We start from the raw sequence: 20,011 nt of genomic DNA on the forward strand, positions 1-20,011 counted from the left end.
TGTGAAAAAACACACAATATATAGAGGCTGAGGTCACCTCTTAGATGAACCCAAATGATTAAAAAATACTCCCTCCGTCCCCTAATATAAGATGTTTTTGCAAGCTGTTTTAGCTTGCAAAAACGTCTTACATTATGGGACGGAGGGAGTACGTACTTCTCAGCCTGTGCATAATTCTCCAAGTCTGCCAACCTTCTCAACCTGACAGCTGGGGCTGCTTGGTTATTTTATTACATAGAGTCTGCCTCCAAGCTGTGAGGTCATGCTAAGGTTTTTGGATTAGAGGCTGGAGTGTCCAATGTATGGAGGCTGACTCTTAAGAGGAGAGTGTGTCTTTAGAACCTACACCAAACACTTGACTCTTGGACCTAACTGTAACACGCAGCAGGGGAACACAGTTTACTTGGAAGGCGGAATTCATACCAACAAGATTATGTCGAAGGCCAGCTGTTTACTTTAGCAGTGTGGACTGCTAATTTATGCATATGCAATGCTTGCCTTCTTGATTTGTTGTGCCATTGCTGTGTGATTATTGCAGAGCCTGACCCCTTTCTCTCTTAATTTGTCTCTCTGACATCTCTCAATCTATTATTTTCTGTAGTGTCTTATAATTGATGAAGCTGATCGCATTCTTGAGCAGAACTTTGAGGAAGATATGAAACAAATATTTAAACGCCTTCCCCAGGTATATTTTCATATAGCCGTCTGACAATTCTCACTTGATATACATACCACAGTTTATCAACTTTATTGACATTTAACCATTATTCCTTTTTATTCACCATAAACGATGCACAGAATCGGCAGACAGTTCTTTTTTCTGCGACACAAACTAAAGAGGTTTGTGGATTTGTCCTGAAGTCCCAACTTTTAAGTTGATTCTTGACGTTTTTTCTGTCTCCATGAATTTACTGGTATTTTTAATCCACAGGTTGAAGATTTTGCCAAGTTGTCATTTGAGAAAAACGAAGAAAGGAAAGAAAAACCTGTTTATATCTCAGTTGATGATGGTAAATCAAATGTAAGAAAATGATTTGTCACACCATTCACCTCTCTATATTGAGGACTTCTATAGTAAAAATAACAATGATGCTCCTACAGGCTACCGTGGAAGGCTTACAGCAGGGCTATTGTGTCATTCCTAGCGACAAGAGGTTTTTGGTTCTGTATGCTTTCCTAAAAAAGAAACAGTCTAAGAAGGTCATGGTGTTCTTTTCATCATGTAGCTCAGTAAAGTTCCATGCCGAGCTTCTAAATTTTCTCCAGATAGGGTGCGAAGATATCCATGGGAAACAAAAACAGCAGAAACGAACTACAACATTCTTTAACTTCTGCAAGGCAGAAAAGGGCATCTTATTATGCACTAATGTGGCAGCACGTGGACTTGATATTCCTGATGTGGTGAGGTTTTTGACTTAACATTTTATTGAAACCAGTGCAACGAATTCTTCTTTTCCTTGATAACTGAATGATATTGCCCTTGTTTAGGATTATATTGTGCAATATGACCCTCCAGATGAACCAAAGGTTTGTGATGCTACCTGTTCTAGTTACATTTTCTACTCTTATCTTTTTACTGTACTGACGAATTCAAATTTGACTTTTAGGATTACATTCACAGAGTTGGTCGTACTGCACGTGGTGAAAAAGGCAAAGGAAGCGCCTTATTGTTCTTGTTGCCGCAAGAACTGAAGTTTCTTATTTACCTGAAGGTAATAAATTTTAACGATCTCTCTGTCTGTCTGTCTCTCTACAGTTAACAGAAACTACATATGTAATGGTGTCTGCAGGCAGCCAAGATTTCTCTCACAGAATACGAGTTCAATAATAAGAATGTGCCAAATTTACAATCACACCTTGTAAGTGCATCTTTTATGATAATTAAATTATTTCAATCCATTTTTTAAAGTATGCCCAGAATTTTTAACTGAGTTGTTGGGCAGGAGAACATCGTTGGTGAGAATTACTTCCTAAACCAGTCAGCTAAAGAAGCCTACAGATCCTACATCTTGGCATACAACTCACACGCCATGAAGGACATTTTTAATGTTCATGATCTTGATATGAAGGTATAATTGCTGTCAAGTTCTTTCTGAAGACTCATCAGTATTTGGTTCATGTGCACCACCAGTTCTTACTTGTATACTACTCCCTCCATCCGGAATTACTTGTTGCAGAAATGGATAGAAATGGATGTATCTAGAACTAAAATACATCTAGATACATCCATTTCAGCGAGAAGTAATTCCGGATGGAGGGAGTATGTTTTTGTTTTGCTTTACAATCCACTGCGCGTTTTAGTATGTGGGAGGAAATTTGTCTTGCTGTCATTGCATTTCCTAAATATTTCAGCTGTTGAGTAGAGGCAGCTGTGCACTAGTCTTCCTTATCCTCTCTGTGCTAGTGGCATTTTGCTTTATTTTGTTCACCTTTGGCACTTTCAGAATCTCTTTTTTCGATGGCTTAGTTTAGAAGTGAGTGAGCTGGGAAGTAGCTGATATTTCTCGTTGTCACCTTGTATAATGTTGATGTTTGATGAGCATGAAGTGAGTTAATTGTGTATATGGTTAGAGTTTTGGACTTGGCAGGAAAATGGATTGACATATCTAATTGCTTGTTATGTGGCGGCAGGCTGTGGCAGCATCATTCTGTTTTAAGAACCCTCCAAAAGTGAACCTTGACTTGGAGAGCAGCGCTTCTAAACGTCGGAAGACAAGGAAAGTGGATGGTGGGGCGAGGAGGCATGGTATCAATGCCGCAAATCCTTATGGACGGAAGGGCGGTGATGATAACAGGCAATTCGCAAGATTCTAGAGGGCCGGCCAGCCAGCCTTTGAGTGGTCTGTAATGATGGTAAACTCTAATGTTAAACATTGATACCGTGCCTTTGAGTGTTTTATGATGTCTCTGCGGTAAACTCAAATGTTACGCAGAGTCTGGAAGGCTCTTCTTTGCTGTGTAAGATTTTGTTAGATACTAGCTCGATATTATGGCACTGGGGTGTGATGCAATTTTCCTGTGGAATGGATTTATGTACTAGCTTAATGCATTGATGATTGAGAGACAAAGAGTCAGTCAGCCAGTCCCCGTTATTGCAAGTGCTTTAGCCGATGTTTGCTTCAGTTTTTTGCGTTCATATAGTACTGTTGCCTGGAGGAAGGAGATGTTCTTGGGAGTTCATAGTTTTCAGTGCCATTAGTGAGATTTTGCCATACAAATCGAGTGTTGAGTTTCAGACATGATAATGTTCTTAACTGTTTCCTTGTCGTACAAGCAAGTGCAAAACTTGTGAACAATAAGAATCCTAGGATTATTTTCGTTATTGCTGCCATACTCTGATACTCATGTGTTTGCAAAGTACTAGTAGTGGTGTTCCTAGACGAGTGGTTGGACTTGGGTGGGTCGCCACATGGTCTTGTGGAAGCAGAGCAGCCTCTCCCCCTGGTTTGACACGGCCATCCGGACCTCCCAGTGCAGAGATTTGGCGATCCTCTCCACCTCCTCGGCCGTGTCCCTGTCGTCACGGACGATCATCTTCCCCTCTGGCCTGAGGATCCGGTCCACCTCCGCCATCACCAGCCTCACCTTGCACCTGTACTTGAGCTTGGAGAAGAGATGGTCGGCGTGGACGAGATCGTACGACCTCGGGTACGTGCTCAGGGACTCGCACCAGTCGTGGTACATCCCCAGCAGCCCGCGCTCGTAGATGATGGGCAGCGTATCCGGCGACTCCACCGGCACGATGTTCATCACCCACACCTTCATGTCCCGCAGCGCCGCCGCCAACCTGATCGATCAAGCCATCTCCATGTCATGCATGCTCCTCCTTCAACACAATGAGAGGAAAGGAAAGGGCTTACCCGCCGTAGACGGATCGCATGTCGATGACGTTCCTCACGTTCTTCCACTCGATGCCCATGCCGCTCAGGTAGGAGCTGTTGACCGCCTCCCTCCAGTGCTCCGTGTCCGCCGCCAGGTCATCCGCCGCGGGCTTGCCGTACACGCCCACCTGGCTCTCGTTCAGCCAGTAGGGCGCCGCCGTCAGCCTCTCCGGCCACTGCTCCGGCCACCGCGAGCCTCGCGCCGCTGCCTCGGTGGCCACTCTGTGCATGCACGCCTGCAGCGTTATGTTCCTGCCATGCAATTGCAGTGCAACAAGCATGAGAGCAAGCGATTCATGAAGAAAAATCGTGCGCATGCGGCCTTGATTGGTAGTACCATGCGGCGTTGGGGTCATCCGACTCCTCGCACAGCGGCGGCTCCGCCCGGCTCCTCTTGCTGTAGCACTCGTTGCTGGACGGCTTCTTGAAGATGACCATGGCGGTCTGGTCCACCGTGTCGCTCGTCCTCGTCACCATCTCCCAGCACATGGACTTTGTCAGTGCAGCCATGGCCTGCCAGATCCCCACGTTCTCCGCGTCCTTCCGGTACACCGGCGTCGCTGACCACACGAACAGCCCGCCGGGCCGGAGCAGCCGGTTCGCCTCCAGCAGCAGCTTGCCTCCCTCGATGTGCCACGGCACGCGGCACCGCGCGCAGTGCACCAAGTCGTAGGCGCCGCCGGGGAAGGGGAGCCGCTTCGTGCCCATCACAGCCGAGATGGCCGGGATCCCGCGCTCCAGCGCGAACTGCACCTGCGCCTCGTGCTCGTCCTTGGGCGCGAAGGACATGGCCAGCACGTCCTTGTCGAACAGGTACCCGCCCAAGCTTGCCACGCCGCAGCCGACGTCAAGCGCCACGCGGCTGCGCGTCCCCCACGCCACCGCCGGGAGCGCCTCCTGGATCACGTCGATGTAGTGCGACGCGCCGTTCAGGAACTGCGTGCCGCCGCCCGGGAACACCAGGTGCTCGCCGTCGCCGGACACCTTCACCCAGTTTTGGTGCCCCTTGTACAGCGCCAGCTTGGTGTGCGGCACGTTGTTGTACCAGATCCTCTCGCGGCTTTCCGGCCACGGGATCGGCTGCCGGTAGCCCTCCGGCAGCGGCACCAGGCATGACGGCGCTGGGGACGGGCAGTGCCGCTCGCGGTGCTCGTAGTGCTTGTTGCTCTTGAGGCCCTTGATGGCCGCCTCGTTGTCCAGGCACGGGATGTAGTCCGCGCCGGCGCTCGTGTTGCACAGCTTCCACACGTACGAGGCCTCCTCCGTCGACGACTCGCCGACGACGACCACCACATTGCCGTTGTTCTGGTGCTCCTTCTTCTTCCTGCTGTTTCGCGCCTTCTCCTCGGTCGACTCCGTCGCCTGTGTCGGGAACGTGACGTCCTGCTCAGCCGTCGTCGTCTCGTTGAGAAGCTCCGCCTGCCCGCTCGGCAGCAGCTCCGCCGTTTCTGCGTCGCCGCCGGTCACCGGCTCCGTCACTGGCCTCTCGTCTTCGCCTTGGGTGGTGGTGCTACTGTTCGTTAGAACCATTCCGTCTTCTTCAGAGAGTGTGTCATCTACAGTTGTAGATGTCTGGTTCCTGGGTCTGTCGTTCTTGTCGACGAACGTTTGGTTCTTGGATGCAGCGCCGGTGGCCGCATCGTCGCCGGTCCGGTCGTCGAAGGCCGTCTGGTTCTTCTCCATGCCGTCGTCGCCAGCTTCTTTTGCGTAGGCCGGCGTCTCTTCGGCGTTCTTGTTGGTGATGTTATCCTCTGTCTCAGCCTTCTTCTCGGTCGGCGCCGCCTCGACGTTCTTCTCGCCCTGGCCGCCGGTCTCTGTAGTGCCGGAGCTTTTATCAACCTGGTCACCGGTGTCCGTCGTGTCTTTTGGTGCCTCCTCCGTGCTCTGGTTTGTGCCTGTTGACGCATCCTCGGCGCTCTTGTAGGTCGTCGCCTCCTCCGTGTTCTGCTCGGCATTGTTGCCACCACTCTGGTTCGTGTCTGTCGACGCATCCTCGGCGCTCTTGTCGGTCGTCCCCTCCTCCGTGTTCTGCTCGGCGTTGTTGCCGCCGCTCTGGTTCGTGCCTGTCGACGCATCCTCGGCGCCCTTGTCGGTCGTCGCCTCCTCCGTGTTCTGCTTGGCGTTGTTGCTGCCGCTCTGCTTCGTTCCTGTCGACTCCTCGGCGCCCTTGTCGGTCGTCGCTTCCTCCGTGTCCTGCTCGGTATTGTTGCCGCCGCTCTGGTTCGTGCCTGTCGACACATCCTCGGCGCCCTTGTCGGTCGTCGCCTCCTCCGTGTTATTCTGGACATTCTTGTCGGGGTCTTCCTCCGGCTTGGCCACATCCCCGCCTTCCGTCATGCCGCTGTCGTGAGAGGGTGTGAGGTTCTTGGACGGCGACTCGGCCCCGGCTACGGTGTCGCCGTCGGGCTTGCCTGCGGTGGCGCTGTTGGCATCGGCATCCGTCGTCTCTGCGCTCTGGTCGACCTCCGTCGTTTGCACGGCCGGACCGTCGTCCTCCTCCTTGGCAGCCTTGTCTGTTGTCTGTGTCATGTCGGCGTCGGCACCCTTGACGACGCTGCGGGTCAAGCCGACGTCCGTGTCCTCCCCGGCCTTGTCCGGTGAGACGCCCATCGGGACGTTGCTCGTGGGCGCCATCAGCCACGCGGAGACGAGGCAGAGCCCCACGAAGAGGACGACCGTGGCTGTGGCGCAGGACGACGCGGGCCGCCGGGCGCCACCGCCGCCGACGTCGAGCGGCAGCCTCTGGTAGCGATCTCGATCAAACAACGGCATTTTCCCTTTCTTAGCTCTCGTTCCAGCTAGCTCATGCGCTAGGCCTGGCTTATCATGTGAAGAAACAAGAGTCAAACGTGCACGATCGGACAAATGTGAAGAAACGACATGAGATGTCTTGGAACGGCGACGCACCTCAATGACCGGGCACGATGAATCGCCGGATCGGCCGCTCCGGTGCCGGCGGGCGTCGAATTCGACGGCTAACGAGAAGGGTGCCTCGTTCCCGCCGGCAGCAAGATATATATACGTGCACCGCCGCGCATGCAGATCGACCTCGAGCTTTGTGCGCGCTTTGCTTGGAGACGTAGCGATGGATTATGAAATGAAAGTCTTTGAAATGGATCTACCGGAACCCTTTCTAATTTCTCAACAAGAAGCAATGGGGCATGCAAAGCAAGCACGCATGCATCTCCTCGTCCCTTGCTCTTTTTATTGGGTGGAGGGGAAAGGAGTAGCAGGAGGCGCCAAGTGTGGAGAAACGGGGGTGACCGGCCACCAACGCCACTCTCCCCGGAACGCCCTTTGTGGCTACATCCATTGCCATGCAAAACTCCGGGTGAATTTTCCTCTTGTTGCAAAAACATCGCGCGCATGTCTATCCATCAACTGGACGAAGCCCGACCTAGCCTTGATTTAGTGTTAGAGCCTAAACAAGCTCAACGGTGACGGAACAAGCGATGAACCCCCAATGTACCCATAGCATATATAGCAAGCTAACTGAAATTACTCAATAACTTCTACGGCAGTACGATGTCAGCTATTACCAGCACTAAACCCAACAACTAAGGTGAGCATGCGTGAGTTTTTTCCTCTAGGGTTTCCTAGAGTCCACCTCTTCCTTCGGCGGCGACGCTGAAGTCTAGGGTTTCTACGTCAGACCACCGGCGATTGCTACCACGCGTGTGCGATCGACGTCCCAGGAGGCGAGCAACGAAGCTGATCCTACGACTGCATGGAGATTTCGGGGGGGTGCGAAGGGAGGAGTAGGGTCGAACGACGCAGGACGGGAGGAAGGGGTGCAGAGGGCGGATGACTTGGGTGCTGAAGGTCCGCAAGATCCGGTCTTGGCGGACTCTGCGGAGGGAGCGGAGGAGGCAAAAAACAAGGAAGCGGATGTGGAAGACGAGGATCAGGGTTACTGGGATCATTATGGCCCGGATCCGAGCCCGGAGGATGCGTTTGAAGGACTCAATTTGCATGGTGAAGAAGAGGAGGATTTGGACTTGTCAGGGGAGGTGGATGAATTGACCAAAGATGTTCGATGGCTAGCGCTGTTTAGGGTTCATACCATGCGTCCGTTTAGTCATGCTGCCCTGCTGAACTCGATGCGCAATGCTTGGGCCTGTGCACAGGGGGTAACTTTCAACATCAAGGGGCCTAACCTATTCTTGGCTCAGTACCATTGTTTGGGCGATTGGAAGCGCGTGATGGAAGGGGGGCCATGGCAGTTTCGGAGAGATCCGGTGGTGCTGGTAGAATATGATGGATTCACCAATGTTTCAGACTACGCTCTTAATATGTTTCCTTTGTGGGCAAGAATCAAAGGCTTACCTGATGGGTTGACTAGGAAGAAGGAGTTGGCGGAGAGGGTGGCGAAGAAGGTCGGAGATCCACCGTTTACAGTGGTAGTAAATGAAGGAAAGATCAATCCGGCGAGCTGCCTGAGGGTGCGAGTCTTTGTGAATGTTACAAAACCTCTCGTCAGGTTCGTCCCAATCACTTTGAAGGAAAGGAAAAAAATATCCAGTGTTCTATGAGAAGCTGTCGGACTTTTGTTTCTTTTGCGGTCGTATGGGGCATGTTGTGGAGGAATGCGGGGACGGAACGCACGACCTGAGTTTATGTGAATGGGGGGACTGGCTTCACTGGTCGGGAGAACCGATTAGTGGTAATACTATGGGGGGAGAGGGTGTTGGACGAACGCAGGCAGGGGTGGAGGAGGTGCTAGGGGTGGAAGTCGAGGAGGAGGTAGAAGTGGGAGAGGAGGAGGTGATAGAGGAGGAAGGGCATCTAGTATAGGAGGTCGGGGGGTGGAGTGGAAGTGCATGTAGATGAAGTTGTGGGCATGGATCTCGTCCAGTATAAAACTATGCTACGTGAACAGGACCGATCAGCTAGGAAAAGGCTGGTAAGTGACGATGGTTGATGTAGGGCGAAACCCTAGGTGGATGATCTTTCACGAAAGGAGCGGATCCCAAAGAGAAACACAAAGAACACGAGGGGATTCACGAGGGAAAACACAAGAGGAACACTCAAACCAACAACATTCGATTACACATGTGCTAGATCCTCGAAACACAAAGAGATACACGATGATCCAAGGGCAACAAAGGACGATACAAGTAACCGGTTCTTCTCCTAGAAGGAGGTCTTGATGGGGCCGCCCAAGAGGGGGTCTTGAATCCAAGTTGATCTTCTCCGAAGAGGGGCCGCAGTCTCTCTCGAGGAGGAGATCGGTATGGATGAGCGAAGCTCTATCTCGAAGTATGAGCTAAACCAACGCTGCCCTAGCTAGGATGAATGGGGGGTCTATTTATAGTCTAAGTGCAAAAGGGGGCGAAGTGAAGGGGTACATGGGCCTCGGGCCCGAGTGGCTGCGCGCAGGCAGGGCCGGAAGTTCCGGGCGTCGGAGGTTCCGGGGAGGGTCCGGCCTAACCAGAGAGATGGCGCGGTGGAGTTGTGCTGGCATCCGGGGGCCGGAAGGTCCGGGCAGGCCGGAAGTTCCGGGCGCCGGAAGCTCCGGGGCGGGGTCCGGGCTAACCCGAGAGTTGGCACGCCTGGGCTGGTCGGAGTCGTCGGAGGCCGGAAGCTCCGGGTCGGCCGGAAGGTCCGGGGGCCGGAAGTTCCGGGCTCTGGCCGGAAGTTCCGGGCTGTCCAAAGAGTTGACGCCTGCCTCTTCTTCTTCTCCGTCTTCTCGTCCATCTTCCTCTTCTTCTTGTCCTTGCTCCTTAGCTTCTCCATTGTACCTGAGTATGCACAAAGTATCCATATGAGGTAGTAGCCATGCTTCATGCGCATCGAAGTGGAATTGTGAGAGGAGAGATGTCACCTCGGTTTCAAAGGCTCTTGCACGTGATCGAGTCATGGGTCCAGTAGGCACTTGATGAGACGATGGTAGGTCCATGGGTATGACCTTGGGATGCTCCGTATCATCTCCCCTCCCTTGGGGAAGATCCGTCCTCGGATCAAAATCTTCATCACCATGGAAAGGAGAGAGATCTTTGACGTTGAAGATGTTGCTCACGTTGTACTTGTCGCGTGGAAGGTCGATCTTGTAAGCGTTGTTGCTGTAGCGTGCAAGCACCTTGAAGGGTCCATCCGCTCGTGGGCGAAGCTTGGATTTGCGTTCTTGTTGGAAGCGGTCCTTGCGAAGGTGTAGCCACACTCGATCACCAATGTTGAAGACCATAGGTTGCTTGTTGAAGTTGAGCTTGGTCGCAAGACGTTGAACTTGGCGCTCGATGGTGTTTCTTGTATCTTCATGCATCTTCTTGAGGAAGTTGGCTCGGGCACTCGCGTCCAAGTTTGTGCGCTCTTGAAGAGGTAGAGGTAGAATGTCCAATGGGGACAATGGGTTGAAGCCATAGACGACCTCGAAGGGGGACTTGCCGGTAGTCGAATGTCTTGCTCGGTTGTAGGCGTACTCGGCGATGGGTAGACACTCCTCCCACTCCTTGATGTTCTTCTTGATTAGTACTCGAAGTAGAGCGGAGAGTGTGCGGTTTGTCACCTCCGTTTGGCCGTCAGATTGAGGATGGTATGCCGTGGAGAAGAGTAGCTTGATTCTGAGCTTGGCGCATAGGGTATTCCAAAATTAGCTAAGGAACTTGACGTCGCGGTCCGAGACAATTGTCTTTGGCACACCATGGAGACGCAATATTTCCCTACAAAAGAGATTAGTAACATGTGAAGCATCGTCTATCTTGTGACAAGGAATAAAACGTGCCATTTTGGAGAAGCGGTCCACAATGACAAATATGGAATCTTTCCCATTGCGAGTTTTTGGCAAACCAAGTACAAAGTCCATGCTTATGTCCTCCCAAGGTTGGTATGGAATTGGTAAAGGCATATAGAGACCATGAGATTGAGCTTTGGACTTACCTTTGCGGCATGTCGAACATCAGTTGGTGAAGCGATTGACGTCGCGAAACATCTTTGGCCAAAAGTAGCTCTTCGAGAGTGTGGCGAATGTCTTATCGCGTCCAAAGTGTCCCATTAATCCTCCTCCATGCGATTCCTGCAAAAGAAATAGACGAAGGGACGACTTGGGGATGCAAAGTTTGTTAGCTCTCATAAGATAGCCGTCTTTGATGTAATAGCGTTCCCATATGTATGCGACAAACACTTGGCATAAGGAGTGGCAAAAGTCTCATCATGCGCATACAATTCTTTGATATGCTCGAAGCCAATGACATCTAACTCAAGTTGCGTGACTAGCATGCATATGCGGGATAGAGCATCCGCTACGATGTTTTCTTTACCCTTGATGTACTTGATGACATAGGGAAAAGATTCAATGAATTCACTCCATTTAGCATGACGCTTGTTCAACTTAGTTTGACCCTTGAGATACTTGAGGGTCTCATGATCGGTATGAATGATAAACTCATGGGGACGAAGGTAATGTTCCCATTCATGTAAAGCGCAGACTAAAGCATATAGCTCTTTGTCATAGATGGGATAGTTGAGTTGCGCTCTGGACAATTTCTCACTAAAGTAAGCTATGGGGCGCTTCTCTTGCGTTAACACACCTCCTATGCCATTACCGCTAGCATCGCAATGAATCTCAAAAGGCTTGTCGAAGTTGGGTAAAGCAAGCACGGAAGCATTAGTAAGCAAATTCTTAAGCTCATTGAAAGCAATATCTTGAGATGGTCCCCAAACAAAAGGCGCGTTCTTCTTGCTCAAAGCATGCAAAGGTGAAGCAATGGTGCTAAAATCCTTCACAAATCTACGGTAGAAACCGGCTAAACCAAGAAAACTACGCACTTGTTGCAAATTGGTTGGTTGGGGCCAAGTTTTAATAGCATTGATCTTGGACTCATCTACATGAACACCCTTAGAAGAGACAACAAATCCTAAGAAAATGAGCTTATCAACACCAAAAAGGCATTTCTCCATATTAGCATAGAGACGCTCTTTCCTAAGAGTTTGCAAAACGGTGCGGACATGGGTGACACGCTCTTGGATAGATTTGCTAAACACAAGAATGTCATCAAAGTAAACCACAACAAATATACCAATGTAAGGGCGAAAGACATGATTCATAAGGCGCATAAAAGTGCCCGGTGCTTCCGAGAGACCCATAGGCATGACTAACCACTCATACAAACCAAACTTGGTTTTGAATGCGGTTTTCCATTCATCTCCCTCTTGTATGCGGATTTGATAGTAACCACTCTTAAGATCAATTTTGGAAAATGTAGTGGCACCGCTAAGTTCATCAAGCATATCATCAAGGCATGGAATGGGGTACCTATATCTAACGGTGATAGCATTGATAGGTCTACAATCGGAGCACATGCGAAAGCTACCGTCACGTTTTGGCACAAGAATGATCGGTACGGCACAAGGACTCAAACTTTCACGCACATGACCATGGTCTATGAGATGCTTTACTTGCCTTTGTATTTCTTTGGTTTCTTCGGGGTTGACGCGGTATGGAGCTTTGTTGGGAAGCGGCGCTCCGGGGATGAGATCAATTCGATGCTCAATGCCTCGTAGTGGAGGTAGACCCGGAGGTAGCTCATCGGAGAAAACATCTTGGAATTCCTGCAATAGAGAAGATAACACCAAAGGTAGATCGTGAGAGTTGTTAGTTTGTGTGACCTTGTCCTTGCACAATAGGACATAGTGTAGGAAACTTGATGGGTTCTCACACACTTCTCTCATCTCATGTTTGGTGGCAAAGAGAACTAAGTTTTTCTTGTCGCTCATCGTGGAGTCACTCAATTTGGGCTTGTGGCGCTCACTCTCTTTTTGGTGGATCGCTCTCTCACTATTTTCTCCACGATGGGTGGCTTGCTTGTCGGCGAGCACTTGGCTTGGAGACATAGGACGTAGCACAAACTCTTTCCCTTTCATCTTGAAGCTATAGTGATTTGTACGCCCATTGTGAATGACACCTCGGTCAAATTGCCATGGCCGTCCAAGGAGGAGGTGGCAAACGGTCATTGGAAGGACATCACATTCCAATGTGTCTTCATAGGCGCCGATCTTGAAAGAGACTTGTACTCTACGCTTGACTTGTATGGTGCCGGTGTCGCTTAGCCATTGAACCTTGTAGGGGTGAGGGTGCTTCATCTTGACCAATTAGAACTTGGAGCATAGTTCTTCACTTGCTAAGTTGTGGCAACTCCCTCCATCGATGATGACCTTGACGGATCGTCCATTGATGGAGGCCTTGGTGTGAAAGATATGTCATCTTTGATCTTCGTCTTGTTGATGTTGAAGAGTCAAGACCTTGGAGACAACAAGAGCGGGGCTTGAATCTTCATCGCAAAAGACTTGGTCATCTTCATCTTCATTGTTCACTTGTCGGTGCATGGCCACTTTCTCAAGAGCTTCCATTTCTCCTTCACTCATGGAGTCATAGGTTCCATCATCGTTGAGGATCATGGTGCGCTTGTTTGTGCACTCGAAGGACTTGTGGCCTCGGCCGCCGCATGTGAAGCATTTGATAGAACTTGTCTTGATGGTCTCATCGGGTGGAGTAGATGATGATGGAGCTTTCTTGAAGTTGCTTGTAGTAGGAGGACGACTTGAGCTTGTCGAAGCTTTCTTGTAACTGGACTTGTCGCTGTTGCTTGTAGAAGGCTTGGTTGAGGTAGAAGGTGTTGGAGTCGTCGAAGCTTGATTGTTGGAGATGCCATAGGACTTGGATGAGAACTTGGCATACTTGAAGTCGTCTTGTACTTGCCGTTCCGCTTTGGTAGCTTGATGCACTAGCTCGATGAGGTTCGAGTATGGTTGGAAGTCGGTGATCTTCTTGATAGGATGATTGAGTCCATTCAAGAACCTTGCCATAGTTTGCTCATCATCTTCTTTGACATTGGCTCGTATCATGGCAATCTCCATTTCCTTGTAGTACTCTTCAACGCTGTTGGTGCCTTGCTTGAGTTGTTGAAGTTTCTTGAAGAGGTCGCGGTTGTAGTAGTTTGGCACGAATCATGCTCTCGTGACATCCTTCATTTGTGCCCAAGTAGTGATGAGTGGTTCACCTCTTGCCTCGCGGCGCTCAATGACTTGTTCCCACCAAATGAGGACATAGTCTTGGAACTCAAGGGATGCCATCGCGATCTTCTTCTCTTCTTCATAATGGTGCAAACGGAAGATCTTGTCAACTTTCAATGCCCATGAAAGGTATTATTCGGGATCGTTGCTTCCGTTGAACTTGGGCATGGTGAACTTGAGCTTGCCGTAGCGTTGCTCTTCATTGTGTTGGGGTCGGGGGTGATGACACCCATGTTGTAGATGATTGTCCAACTCATGGTGCTCTTGACGAAGTTGGAAGTCTTCCTCATGTTGCTCTTGGCGAGGATTGGGTCCATTGTCTTCTTGTTCTCGATGGACTTGATGTTCTTGTCTCGCTTGAGGGGGAGCTCGTCTATCTTGACGAGGCGCTTGTCTATCTGGACGAGGAGCTTGTTGACGCACATGTCTTTGATAAATTCTTTCTTGAGCTTCATCGCGAAGTGCTTCTTGATGTAGTCGAGCTTGTCGGCCTCGGTCGGCTACGGCACGACTTGATTCATGAAGGGCACGTTGCGCTTCAAGTGCTTGAGCTTCACGTAGTTGTTGTTCTTGGCGTTCCGCCTCGGCTGTAACACCCCGGATGTAACTTTCCCAATTTGTACTCCAACTCTTGCCGTTTCCGGCGTTAAGTTATTTTATTTTCTCGGGTTCGGGTCTTTGTCTCCGTGTGTTGTTGTCTTTGTCATGCATCTCACATCATGTCATCATGTGTATTGCATTTGCATACGTGTTCATCTCATGCATTCGAGCGTTTTCCCCGTTGTCCGTTTTGCATTCCGGCGCTTCGTTCTCCTCCGGTGGTCATTTCTAGCTTTCTTTCGTGTGTGGGGATTAAACATTTCCGGATTGGACCGAGACTTGCCAAGCGGCCTTGGTTTACTACCGGTAGACCGCCTGTCAAGTTTCGTATCATTTGGACTTCGTTTGGTGCTCCAACGGTTAATCGATGGACCGAAAAGGCCTCGTATGTGTTGCAGCCCAACACCCCTCCAAGTTGGCCCAAAACCCACCAAAACCATCTCCATCATCTAGAGCGTTCGATCACGATCGCGTGGCCGAAAACCGCACTTCATTTGGACTCTCCTAGCTCCCTCTATGCCTATTTAAAGACCCCCTCGTTTTTTCGGATCTCTCCCTCTCCCCGAAACCCTATTTTCTTCTCCGCGCGCCGGACACGTCCGCCCGGCGCCGGACACGTCCGCCACCGCCCGCCGCCGCCAATCACGTCGCGCCACGTGGCCTCCGCCACCTACCACCGCCGCCGGCCCGGGAGGCCCGATCCAGGCCCCCGCGAGCCCATCCGAGCGCCGCCGCCCGAGGCTGCCATCCCCGCCGCCTCTTCCGACTCCGGTGGCCGGAGCCGCCATCGCCGCCGCCTCGCCCAGCCGCCGCCATCGCCGCCGCCTCGCCTGCCGCCAGCCACGCGACGCCGCGCGCCACACCGCCTGCTTCGCCACCTTCCCGTCGCAGCGCCGCCGTGGCCCGCCATCTCCGCCGCCGGACGCCCGTCCCCGCCGCCCGCTCCGCGCCGCTCCGGTCGTCGGCCGCCGCCGCCATCGCCGGAGTCCGATCCGGTCGGATCGGGCCGAAGCTGGATCAGATCCACCAAGACGGTGAACCAAACGCCCTTGCCGCGCCCGGATCCCTCCGTCCCGGGGCGAACCCGTCCCGCGTTGACTTTTTCGCGGAGGTGAAATTTTCTCTAAGTCCCGAAATTGCAGATCCATATGCCTATGTTCGAGGCCCTGTAACTTTGCATCTGTAGCTCCGTTTTGGACATATAATATATCAAAATGTTCGTCTCGACGAGTACATCATTTCATTCCATTGCATCATTTTCATTTGAGTGCATATTGATGCCCGAGATGCTGTTAGAAGGAGGCTTCGTGAGTTAATTGTTGGATCTGCTAGGTCATCTTCGACTTTTGTCATTTTTGCCATGATTATTGTGTGCATGACATGTCTGTGAGTCCTTCATATGTTTTGTTAAGGATTTTGTCTTCTTTCCATAGGTGCAACCCATGAATTTTTGTGATGTGTGTGATGACTTGTGCAAGCTTGCAAAGTGAGGCACCCGGTAAATCTGTTTTCAGGGACTTAGGGACTTAGTAGTTTCACTAAGTCTGGGATTATTTAGTTCATGATGCCATATGTTCGTGTTGTTTCCTAGTGATCTGTGCCTCTTTTGAGGATGATCAGTAAGGAAGTTTTGTTAATCTTATTATGCTCTATCCATACATGTCTTTGTTTGCAATTATGGAGCACCCTAGCTTGAGTCAATCGAGCTCTACTTTTGCTTCGTTGTGAATCTGGGCAGATCGTCAACTAGTTTGCGATTTTGCCGATGTTATTGTAGTTGATCCGTGCATGCCATGCCATTGTTCTTGCCATGTCTAGCTTTTATTTTGTGTCTTCTTTATGAGTGTATGCTTGTCTTGCCATGACTTGCACCGTAGTGAGTGCATCGAGCTCGTTGACATGCCTTCGTGAGTTATATTTCAGCATGTCTCAGTTTTCACTAAGTCTGGAAACTGATTGTGTTTTAGCTATGTTCGTGGGCTTGTTAGTATATTTTGTGATCCCTTTTGGCTCAAGGTCACTAAGGGACTTTTGTTAAGCTTGTTGAGTAGCTCCATGCCATGTCTTTCTTTGTCATAATCAGGTCATGTATCATGTTGTTTTGATGCTCCGAAGAGGGCTTCACGATCTGAAATTTCAGACAAGTGTTAATTTCACTAAGTCTGGAATCTGTTTTGCATTTGCGTTTTTGCCATGCTTGTTTGAACCTCCTAATGGATGAATTGGCCGTAGCTCAGTGCTAGGATTTTGTTAAGCATCTTGTGTGAATCCCTGCCATGTATTTTGTTGTCATTTTTGGTGGCTGTAGCATGTTCATCTCGTTGCATTTAGATGCCTACTTGCTGTAAATCGCAGACCGGTGTCATTTTTGAATCGCTTGCCATTTCCAAACCGTAACTCCGTTTCCGGCGTTCTTTATATCGTTTTCAAGCGATTTCATCTCATCTTTCCAGTGGCACCCTTGGAATTCCAAGTTGAGGCCAGGTTCATGCATTTCCTGTCATATCTTGCATTTTGCATCCCGCATCGCATCCCGCATAGCATATCATCGTTGCATCGTCTTGTTTGATCCTTGCACATGGTTGATTGTATCCTTGTTTCTTGTTTGTATTGTTTGGGTAGAGCCGGGAGACGAGTTTGCTACCGAGGAGCCCGTTGAGTTTGCTTGTGAGGATCCAGTCAACTCTGACAACTGTGCAGGCAAGATGATCATACCCTCGAAATCACTACTATCTTTGCTATGCTAGTTTGCCCGCTCTTTTGCTATGCCAATGCTACGATGCCTACCATTTGCTTGTCAGCCTCCCAATTGCCATGTCAAACCTCTAACCCACCTTGTCCTAGCAAACCGTTGATTGGCTACGTTACCGCTTTGCTCAGCCCCCTCTTATAGCGTTGCTAGTTGCAGGTGAAGATTGGAGGCCGTTCCTTGTTGGAACATTTATTTACTTGTTGGGATATCATTATATTGCCATGTTACCTTAATGCATCTATATACTTGGTAAAGGGTGGAAGGCTCGGCCTCTCGCCTAGTGTTTTGTTCCACTCTTGCCTCCCTAGTTTCCGTCATATCGGTGTTATGTTCCCGGATTTTGCGTTCCTTACGCGGTTGGGTTATAATGGGAACCCCTTGATATTTCGCCTTGACTAAAGCTTTTCTAGCAATGCCCAACCTTGGTTTTACCATTTGCCACCTAGCCTTTCTTTCCCTTGGGTTCTGCAGACTCAAGGGTCATCTTTATTTTAACCCCCCCGGGCCAGTGCTCCTCTGAGTGTTGGTCCACCTGTCAGCTACCGGTGGCCATCAGGGGAAACTCTGGGCTGGCCTACCCGTACCTAGGACAATCTGAGTGTGCCCTGAGAAAGAGATATGTGCAGCTCCTATCGGGATTTGTCGGCACATTCGGGCGGTGTTGCTGGTCTTGTTTTAACCTGTCGAAGTGTCTTGAGTTACCGAGATACCGAGTCTGATCGGAATGTCTTGGGAGGAGGTATATTCCTTCGTTGACCGTGAGAGCTTGTCATGGGCTAAGTTGGGACTCCCCTGCAGGGTTTGAACTTTCGAAAGCCGTGCCCACGGTTATGGGCAGATGGGAATTTGTTAATGTCGGTTGTAGATAACTTGAACCTTAACTTAATTAAAATGAACCATGTGAGTGTGTTATCGTGATGGCCTCTTCTCGGCGGAGTCCGGGAAGTGGACACGGTGCTGGAGTAATGTTTGCACAGGTTGTTCTCTAGTTTCTCGCTCGTGCTTTGCCTCCTCTTCTCACTCTCTTTTGCGAATAAGTTAGCCACCATACTTGCTAGTCGCTTGCTGCAGCTCCACTCATATTTTACCTTGCCATACCTATAAGCTCAAATAGTCTTGATCGCGAGGGTGCGAGATTGCTGAGTCCCTGTGGCTCACAGATACTATAACTCCAGATGCAGGTCCAGGTGACTCCGCTCCAGGTGACGAGTACGAGCTCAAGTGGGAGTTCGACGAAGACTCTCAACGATACTACGTTTCCTTTCCTGATGATCAGTAGTGGTGCCCAGTTGGGGGTGATTGGGACCGTGTCGCATGTTGGGTTCTCTTTTATTTTGGCGCCGTAGTCGGGCCATGAGTGTTTGGATGATGTAATGTTATTTATGTTCTTGATTGATGTGGCGAGTGTAAGCCAACTATGTTCTCCCCTTTATTATTCATATTACATGGGATGTTGTGAAGATTGCCTAACTTGCGACATATGCCTTCAATGCGATTATGTCTCTAAGTCATGCCTCGACACGTGGGAGCTATAGTCGCATCGAGGGTGTTACATCGGCGTCTTGTGCATCTTGATGTTGTCGTGCTCGCTCCTCTTGTTCGTGTTGACGTTGGCGTTGCCATTCCCGAGCTAGTGCAAAGGCTTCTTCGGCTTGACGTCGTCGATGTTCTTGCGAGTCGGTGTCTCGAAGTGGATTGAGGTTTGCTTGACGCTCGTTGCGCGTGGCTCGACGGAGAGTGTTCGATGACGGTGTACTTGAACCGGAGATGGTGTCGTCGGAGTGTCAACTTGAACGGCTCCTTCTTGAAGTGGAAGAAGAGCGGTTGAGCAACAAAGCACGAATCTCGTCCATCCTTGCGTCATTCTCTTGCTTGTGATCATCGAGCTTGTTGTCAAAGTAGTCCCTTGTACGTTGCTCGGAAAGTCGTTAGTCGACGGCAAGGTTGTCGATGCGTTCACTCATAGCTTGTTGCTCTTGATGTAAAGCACGCTGTGCACCAAAGAGGTGACTCTTGGTGACGAAGGAGTTCATGTCGTCGTCTTGCTCCATGAAGAGCGGGTTGGTAGAAGTACTTGGCCTATCCATCATTCGATGACAAGTGTGAGTGGAAGAAAGGGAAGAACCAATATCAAATGTACCTTGACCGATGTTGACAACGGATCAAAGATGACTCCAATGTGTAACAAGGAAATAGCACAATTGGTACCAATTCTTGTCGGTTCTCACACCTACACAAGTAAAAGCTTTTGGTGGAGCTTGGTTAGGATGGTGGCACAAAATTTGATGTAATTGTAAGTGAGCTTCAATAATGTTGGAAAAGATTCGCAAGATGTAATGTAACAAGTAGACCAAGCATGTAAGGTACACGGAAAGACACACACAAAAAGATAAGATGGGGTTGTGCAACCAAGGGTGAGCCAAAATGTGGAATCCACGAAAATGCTCTTGTTGCACAACACTAGAGAGACGCTAGCACGATTGCACGATAGGCGGATACAAGAACTTGTGCACAACCTACTTAGCAAAAATGCAACGACTTCTATCCCAAATATGTTTTATGCAAGGTGTTGCTATGATATGATCCAGGATGATCGAGTATGACAATCTTAATGTTGTATGATGCTATGGTTCTTGCTTAAAAGCTCTTTGCTTATCTTTCCTCTTTGCTTAAAAGCTTGGTTGGCTCTTTGATGTTTGAGCTCTTTTCTCATGCAATGCTTGACGAACCAATATAGCAAGTGAGTATGCGATGACAACTTTGTGACACA

At 50.0% G+C, this 20,011-nt stretch overlaps 2 protein-coding genes across 2 annotated transcripts; one reads left to right on the forward strand and one right to left on the reverse strand.

The window, feature by feature from the left end:
• Positions 1 to 601: 601 nt before the first annotated feature.
• On the forward strand, positions 602 to 3,082 carry LOC125526656 (DEAD-box ATP-dependent RNA helicase 27-like; the record flags this gene model as incomplete). The annotated part of the gene is made up of 9 exons (XM_048691305.1): positions 602 to 685; positions 799 to 840; positions 932 to 1,021; positions 1,102 to 1,401; positions 1,489 to 1,527; positions 1,608 to 1,712; positions 1,791 to 1,859; positions 1,944 to 2,069; positions 2,632 to 3,082. Coding segments are annotated over 9 exons (1,038 nt in total), but the record flags the coding sequence as incomplete, so codon positions are not given.
• Positions 3,082 to 6,949, reverse strand: LOC125526654 (probable methyltransferase PMT24). Its single transcript, XM_048691304.1, has 4 exons — positions 6,789 to 6,949; positions 4,219 to 6,697; positions 3,861 to 4,133; positions 3,082 to 3,787 (listed from the first exon to the last, which is right to left on the reverse strand). The coding sequence occupies exons 2-4, from the start codon at positions 6,651 to 6,653 to the stop codon at positions 3,376 to 3,378; spliced, it is 3,120 nt and encodes a 1,039-aa protein (XP_048547261.1). The 5' UTR covers positions 6,654 to 6,697; positions 6,789 to 6,949; the 3' UTR covers positions 3,082 to 3,375.
• Positions 6,950 to 20,011: the final 13,062 nt, after the last annotated feature.

The sequence above is a fragment of the Triticum urartu genome, unplaced genomic scaffold (assembly GCF_003073215.2).
Source record: "Triticum urartu cultivar G1812 unplaced genomic scaffold, Tu2.1 TuUngrouped_contig_1279, whole genome shotgun sequence".
Taxonomy (NCBI): domain Eukaryota; kingdom Viridiplantae; phylum Streptophyta; class Magnoliopsida; order Poales; family Poaceae; genus Triticum; species Triticum urartu.

Bases quoted from the DNA above. Each gene is read 5' to 3' on its own strand.
- LOC125526654 (XM_048691304.1), bottom strand. From the start codon at position 6,653: ATGCCGTTGTTTGATCGAGATCGCTACCAGAGGCTGCCGCTCGACGTC. The intron at 4,134-4,218 runs GTACTACCAATC...ATTGCATGGCAG, and splicing joins GATGACCCCAACGCCGCATG to GAACATAACGCTGCAGGCGT. The intron at 3,788-3,860 runs GTAAGCCCTTTC...TTGATCGATCAG, and splicing joins ATGCGATCCGTCTACGGCGG to GTTGGCGGCGGCGCTGCGGG.